Raw genomic sequence first — 8,326 nt, 5'->3', positions numbered from 1 at the left:
TTTGAAGAAATGGACTTAGAATTTAAAACGTTTTAAAAAGCAATAAAAATGCATTTTCAGTATTTTATTTTTGGAACTGAAATATTTTGATATGTTGGGACTTGGAGATACTGAGATATTTTGAGTCTTGAGAGATTCTTAATTCCTCGAGAATTATTTATATTTCTAGCTTGATTCAGGATTTCACTAATCATTTCAAGGATGTCAAAATCGACCAAACATTTCAAGGAGGGAGTGTATCAGATCAGGAAGGAGAAATCTTCCTCCATGGCTAAAAGCTAACTCTTAAAACTTTGTTATATTCAGCCATATACTGTACATCCAGTCTCTGTGCAAAGAAAGCAATCATGCCTCAGAAATTTCTGCTTCACCCTGAAATTCAACAAATACTGGAACAGTACTGTACAAAGAAATGAGTCATAAATCAGTGTAAGACAGTTTAGACTTTTTTGGCCCTGTCTCATGAAATAACATATATAGGTCACTATTCCCGATGGATTATTTTGGATTTAATCTTATCATGGAAGTAATGTTACAATTAATAACGTATATCTTATTGTGTTAACAGCAGGATTATAAACAACTGTGGTAGGAGTTCTGTTTGGGGAACCCAACAGGGCAATAAATCTATGAATGTGCAAGAAGAATAAAAGTGTTGATCTGATGACAGTGACCTGGTGAATGTTCATGACTACAACGTTGCATGTAATACTATATGTAAAGTTACATGGCACTGGCCTGTAACATTAGGTTAAATATCTAAGAGACTTAAGTATAACAGAACATATCAGAATACTTTCTTGTTTTCAGTTTTCTATGATTTTACTAGGAACAATTTAGGCTTACAAAATTATAGTATACAAGAATGATAATAGCTTATTTTTTTACAAGTTAAGTAATTTTGGTACACAAAGCTTCTGGCTTTTATTATAGTAACAATATACAACTGAAATTTATTTACAATGGAAAAATATATAAACCACAATTTAAACATTCTGCTACTGGCAGCTTCTATATTTCAGGAGGTAGCTTTAATTAACAAAAGGTACTGAAGCCACATTTCCCATCAAGTGTTCTATCAAATAATTTACAAACCAAGAAAAATTCTTTTTATGCACACTTTGTACAGTTTAATTTTTCTAACTGCAATTCTAATGTTATTTAATAAAAATATGTGCCAGAATTTCTGATTTGGCAGTTGAATTGCTCTCATTTAACGTTTTGTTCAAAAAAGATGTAGCTTATATGTATTGATAACTAGAGAAAAAGGTTAATTCTAAAATGCAATGATCTGTATATCTCCTTGATTGCCCTTTTAAGAAAAGTCAGCCTGGTTTCACATTACTGTAACATAACAATAAAATAGAAAATCCCAAGTATAGGTACTTAACATTGTTCTGTCTCTACATTAGGAACATCTGAGCCTCTTTTAGCAACAGTCCTCTCTAAACAGTTTTACAGAGTCAGCATATTGCCCCCAACAATCTGGGTCCTCATTTTACCGATCTCGGAAAGATAGAAGACTGAGTCAACCTTGAGCCTAGTGAGATTCAAACTGCCAAATTGCAGGCAGGCCAGTAGAAATTGCCTGCAGTACTGCATTCTAACCACTGTGCCACCACGGCTTTTACTCTTAATAAAACCTATTCTGTTAATATATTCTACCTCAGACTTTGCGGTGTACCTTCCAGATGTATAGGATTCCCTATAATTAATCTACATCTGGAGAGCACCAGGTTGCAGTATGTGCTGTAGCTTCACTGAAAATGACACTTTAAAAAGATTTTCATCTACACAAAGTAGAGTTAATTTTTTTGCTGTCAAAATAACATATATAACCCAACATGCACATTTAAGATTATAGGATGACGAAGTATTCTGTTGCCTTTGTGAAAATTGTTTGAACTGGCATTAGAATACTCACCATATGTCCATTTTCCAATGTATGTAGATATGAACATATCCATTTTAGAGGCAGGAAACAACTATTATGGCAGAACTCCAAAGTGAATCTAGACTGTAGGAATGTTCTAATAGTATATATTTTCATTCAGAGGTTAAATATTAGTGCAGCAAACCTGAGTTTGATGTCATTTAAGTATGCTAAAGATCAGTTTCAAATGGTTTTCAAGCAGTACTCTCAAAATAAAAATTACTATGACAAACTACTCAGAATATATTATAGGGGTGATAAGTATTTGGCTGAAATAAATAGTTTTAACTATAGAAAAATTAATCCATAATTTGACCGAAGAAAAAATGTTTTGCCTGTATTTATCTCACAGTTGCATATGGGAAAAATATTCCCATCTTTTGGCCCTGCAGTAAATTGTCCTGAGATTCAGTCAAAAATGCTATACAAAAGTTAGCAACAGCCCCCCTGTGCAGCTAAAAAAACAACAACACCTATAATATTCTGTTGTTTGTGCTTATTTATAAAAGTTATCAGGATCAATATCACAACAAAAAATGAAATTAAAATTGGATAACATGGCAATAAGCTTCAAATATATAGTTGCTTGGGAAAAAGTTTTTAAAGATGGATTACACATTTTGGTTTTCTAATTATTTACAGGAGCAACAGCTCTTATTTAAACTATATAGTACTTAGGCATACATCCCTTATTTATAATTAATATCATACAATGATTAATAAAAGTGCTTTCAGATGAAAGAATGAAACAGGTATGGTCTATATGAAGCATCATGCTTCCTCCTTTTTAGTATATGGATTGCTTGCAATAAAGCCTTTCAGTCTTTAATCCTCGGGGTGTTGTAGGCATAACGAACTAACGGAAAGCCTCTGCTCTGATAAAAGCAAGCACGTCCACAGGCCTGCACCTGATCTGAACTATCCGATACAAATGAGTCCTCTTCATCAGCGTAATCAGAATGAGCAGACTGTGTACCACAATCTGACCAACACCCATCAGGCCTTTGGCAAGGCACTACAGTCAGAGCAGGACAACTGTGAGATTTTACTAAATGTTTACATGGTGCAGGCTTGGATATAAGGAGTGACTCACAACATTCGCACATGGTTAAGCTACCCTGCAGATGGGTGTACATGCTGCAGTCATAGTAGAAATCCTGAGTCCTACAGCCAGTTTGTGTATTGACAGCAACTGTTCCGGTCCCATTCCTCTTGGTGATGTGCCATCTCAGTAACTTCCAGTCTTCTTTGAATTTGGGGTTGAAGAACACATATAAAACCGGGTTCAAACAAGCGGGCAGTGGGAAAAATATCAGAGTGACAGACTTCATAATTTCAGGGCTGATGGCAATTGCAGTGATGAGTGGAGCAAAAGAGAAAAATGCAACAGGGCAAAAAAAGATGCAGTTGGTGAAGATGAGCCAAGCAACATGTTTAATCATGCTAGCTTGATTGTTCTTGGAGAGATCTTCCTTTTCTAGCTTGCAGTAAAGTTTTGTATAAATAACAGCCATTAGCAAAAAGGCTAATGAGTTAAGGAGCACGAGGGTAACCGTGAAGCCCAAAGAAGGGGCTTCTCCAGTAGGAAAGGGTAAGCAAAGGGGTGACCCAGAATATTCTCCTTTATGGAAGACTGGCAAGCATGCTGCTATCAATGTACACAAGAATGCAAACACGGCTGCAATTCGAAATTGGTTTTGATGGCTGCTTTTACCCTTTTTAATGATTTCCTTGGCAGACAAGCTCCGTTCAATAGTAGCCAACAAAAGGAAAAAAATTGCCCCTTCTGAAGAGAATATAGCCAGAAACCGAGCCACTTTACACCCATTGCCAGTCTCCCACCAAATACCAAATTCAGCAAATCGTCCCCAGGAAACTGCATCCAGGAAAGTTAATATACCGGTGTAGATCCCCATCAGTAAATTAGAGATAGAGATCAAGCCAATGAACAATTTGATCGAAGGAAGTGAAGTAGAAGAAACAAATATACTTAAGATGACAAGCATGTTGAAGACTAAGGCCACCAAAAAAATAAACCAGACTGTAAGACGAATCATCCAGCTTCCCAGTAGGTATTCGCATGGCTTGAAAGCACCTAAAACAGTGGGGAAAAATATGCTAAGAAAAAAAGATTGCTAGTTGCAGCATATTATATAACAAACAAGTTTTTTTTTCTGAAAACAACATAAGAACATTTACAATCAGGGTTAGATTAATGGGTTAGACAGAGCAATAGGGTAAGAAAATATTCTTGAAATAATAATCAAAATGAAGTCACACTTGAGAAGCCGTTTCATAACCTATGTGAAATAGATCAAAGTTCAATTAAGCTTCACTTAATCAACTGACTTGTATTTATTTATACAATTAGGTGCTTGATTGGATCCAATTTCCAGATGACACTTGGGGAATTTCCCAATGATCTAGAGGGCAGTTGTATTTTTTGTTGGCCTAGTTGAAGATATAAATAATAAGAATGCTAGACAGGACATCTCCCAAGTATCTCTAGGCCCACAGATGCCAGGAAACTCTGTGGCATACTGAAGAAATTCATGTTGCAGAGCTTCTGCTATGGGTGTGTGTGTGTGTGTGTGTGTGTGTGTATTTTAACCATAGTTATACTCAATATTTCTGATATTATGTATTATGTGTATTATGACTGCATTGGCAGAAGCTGTGGCTTTTGTGCCCTGTTTAAAGAAGCCTTGACTAAGCGGTTTAGAAATTCAGAATTGAATATGTGTAAAATAGAAGTACTGATGCAATTAGTATTTTCAGAAAAGGACAAAGAGGAATGAATACTAGGAGCTCTGAGCTCCCTACATCTGGGATGACTCTGCTACAGGTTAGATTTGCAAACAATCTTTCTTTGGAAAATTAGAAAAGAAGCTGCTTGTCAATTCTTCATAACTCTCTAGTTCTACTCTTCCACTTAGTAAAACTAGGAAGAAAGTGGGATGATACTTCACTTATTCATACTTCTACTACAAAATTTATTTTGCATCTGCTTCCAAACCTTCTGAGCAATAGCACATCTAAGCATCGTAAGGATATAAAACATTAAGCAGAAACCCCAGGGCACAGGATGAACAGGATGACAATACTCCCTGGGAGCAACTGGATAATGCAGAACTTGCAGTACGTGCCTGTACTATTGCCTCATCAGAAAATAAGGAGAGATTATGCTAGAAGAAGAATGAGAAAGGACATTATTTTTGATCCACAATAAATAGGAAAATATCAGTATAAAGTGGTCTTATAGCAGATGCATATAGCAGCATATTTCTAGGGATGCTGAGGAAGCTCGCATTTCTTATTTCAAAGCCTTGGTCTGCACTTTTTGAGAATTCAGTTTATCAGTCTGAATTCTGAGAGAATGCTAGGACACAGGCATGTTATCTTTGACGAGAGTAGAAGGATGAGTGTATGCGAAATTAAGATTAAACAGCTGCATGTTAATAAGGACAAAGCAGTTTATTAAGGATCAGTTAGAGAAAAAATGCTTTTTATTAATAGCCAAGATATTTATCAATAACTAGTCAATCCAGTGAAAAAGCCTTATCTTTTTTTTTTTCAAAATAGCATGATAAATGAAGGAAAACCAATTCAGCATAATATGCAAGAAGCTCCTCATTCTGCTGTTAAAAGAAATAAAATGTAGGCTGGATAATATTCCTCTTTTTATTTAGAATTATTTGGCTACACAACTTGCTATAGCAATTCTGGACAGCTAACAGATAAAAACACAAACAAGGGGAAAAAACCCAAATATATTAAACCTATAACGCCTTGCATATATAGGTATCAAAACAATATATACAGAAGAGATATAGTCCAAAGATGTAAAAAGGACCCAGTTATTTTAGCTCATCAAAAGCTGTATGTGATGCAGCTACTTACAAAATCAACTTTATACTGCATAAACTTACAGTGTCTGCATCAGATGATGTTAATTACTCTATCCTATTATATCCTTGAGCATTGCCATGTCTATGTGCTATATTTTAGTAAGGTCATTAATAAATCAAAGTCAGAAAATTCAATTCTATCAGAATAATTGAATATATTGAATAAGCTTAGGTTGCAAAAGAGAAAATTAAAACACAGTCTGCAAACATCTCATGATGTCATGCAGAAGGCATGAGAAGTAGCCACAGATGCAAACTGGAAAGAAGGCAGTCTTTGAAAAAACATTAGTTATTACCAGTGTCAGGCAGTGGAACAGATTGCTTTAAGAAGTAAAAGGTCTCTGAGAGAACGTTTAAGCAGATGCTGTATGCTGTAGATGCCTCCTCTACTACACGTCCTTTATTCATGTTGAAGAGTAGGCAAAATGTCATCTGACAAAAAGTGGACAGCCAAAAAAACCTACCTGTATCCTTTTTCACACAATTAATTATGTACATGCAAACATCTATCATGTGAAATAAATATATCTGAAATAGAAGAGGAAATGGAAACAGAATATGTACCTGTTGTGGGAGTACAGTGGATTACTGTTTGACCTGATTCTTTCACTTCAGCGCTGCTTAAGTCATCTACATCTGGTGCACCTAGATTAAAAGGACCGAAAAACAGACTTACAGAAATATTAAATTCTTGCTTCATATATTCTATTTTTTAAAAATACAACTCAGGAAACTAAACTTTCTTCTCATCAAGTCAACCTTGACTCTGAGTGACTGCCTGGACAAATCCCTGCAGTTTTCTGGGCAACATTTTTAGAAGTGAATTGCTATTGCTTTCTTCCCAGGACTGGGGGGTGGGGGAGGAGAGACTGGCCCCAGGGTCATCAAACTGGCTTGTGCCAAAGGCACAAAGAATGCATGGTGTCCTAGCTTCTTGACCTGTGTTTTGACCACTACACCAAACAGCTTCTGTACATTAAATTAGAATTACTTAGTACAGGGGTAAGCAACGGATTCCTCAGGGACATTGTCATAAACACCCATCAAGACTTCATTAAAAATGTGTAAAAAGGTAAACAATTATTAAATGAGAAGGTAACATCCAGTAAAATGTAGGCTTCAGCATATTATTTATTTACAAGAATGTGTTTGAATCCCTTAGATTATACAAATATTCTTTAAAAAATTAATGTGATAGGTGCTAAAACCTATGCCCCCTGCTCTGTTGAAAACATGGGTTCCTGCCATACATGTTTGGAGGAAGCCAAGTTGGGAAAAGCTGGGATATAGTAAATTACAACACAACAGAAGATAAATAATTATATCCTGAATTTCAAGGACATAATGTGTCATTAGAAGTCTCAATTTATGATAAAAGCCTCTAGCCATGATTGGGATAGAAAAATGGGAAGTCTTCATTTTCTGTCCCAATTCATGAAGCCAGCACAGATAGATGAACGATTTTTAATCTGAAAGTATTTTCTCTGTGATTCAGTATTATTTATTATCCATGTTTTCTGGAATATTGCTTAACTCAAATCTGTCCTTTCTCCCTATATCTTAAAAGTATTGATATTTTTGTCTCTATATAAATCATTCCTTTAACTTATCAAGTTTTTATTTTCATTTTGTGAATTGTATTTAGAGCTCTAATAGCTATGCGTTCTTTTCCTTTTAATTGTGATTTTTTAATACTCAAATATGCCATTTCCAATACAATTTTATGACATAGGGGCTGGAAAATTCTCACTGCTGTTCAATCTCGTTTTTTTCCAGTCATTGCCTACATTGCCTCTTTATGGACACTATGCAGTACCATCTGATATTTCTCAAAATTCATGAACACAAAGAGAAAAGGTGTACACACACATGTGCTTTCCCTCATTTGATATAAATATATTGTAATACAACTCTTGAATTTGTGATGGATTATTCATAAATCATTATCAATTTAAAACATATATTCATGTTTCTAGAACAAATAGATAAAAACCCCAGATCTTACTCTTATGAGACAAAGACCTTTATGGATGTTCCTATAAATGCCAGCCACATCTAATCAGATGTACCATTTCTGTGAACTGTTTATACTTTGAGGAAAATAAAGAATTATTTTAGCTTATTAATTCATTAATAAATTTATTCTTATTAGTTTTTGAATTATTACAGATAACTTTTTACCATTTTGCATATGGTATGCCTGCATGGCAAACACTTTGTGGAGACCCACTCCACTTTTTTAAAGTTCCAAATGAATAAACACTAGGTAATAAACAATCCAGCAAAGATAAGCTTTAGAAATTCTTTTAAATAGGGCAGCTTTTCAGGGGAATCACATTTACATGGAAATATATTCAAGCACAAGCATATTGTTACGCAGTTATCCTTCTTCAAATATATAATTAAATTATTCCATGCAATAAAAATGATTTGGACCAGGTCCTAATATGCCATTGCTTTGGAATTTTTTGACCAGAAATATTAA

General features: G+C 34.9%; 1 protein-coding gene across 2 annotated transcripts in view; it reads right to left on the bottom strand.

The window, feature by feature from the left end:
- Positions 1 to 796: 796 nt before the first annotated feature.
- Positions 797 to 8,326, bottom strand: part of LGR4 (leucine rich repeat containing G protein-coupled receptor 4) — a 71,951-nt gene continuing 64,421 nt past the window's right edge. For both annotated transcript variants that reach the window (XM_026706206.2, XM_026706212.2), the window contains 2 exons: positions 6,406 to 6,486; positions 797 to 4,028 (listed from right to left, as the gene is read on the bottom strand). In XM_026706206.2, the coding sequence (XP_026561991.1) occupies positions 2,752 to 4,028; positions 6,406 to 6,486 (1,358 nt within the window). In that variant the 3' untranslated portion in view covers positions 797 to 2,751. The remainder of the gene's footprint in view (positions 4,029 to 6,405; positions 6,487 to 8,326) is intronic.

This window comes from Pseudonaja textilis, chromosome 1, assembly GCF_049901715.1.
Source record: "Pseudonaja textilis isolate UNSWEBS1 chromosome 1, rPseTex1.2, whole genome shotgun sequence".
Lineage (NCBI taxonomy): Eukaryota > Metazoa > Chordata > Lepidosauria > Squamata > Elapidae > Pseudonaja > Pseudonaja textilis.
Note: the sequence above shows the minus strand (reverse complement) of the source record. Positions and strands in the feature narration are given on the sequence as shown.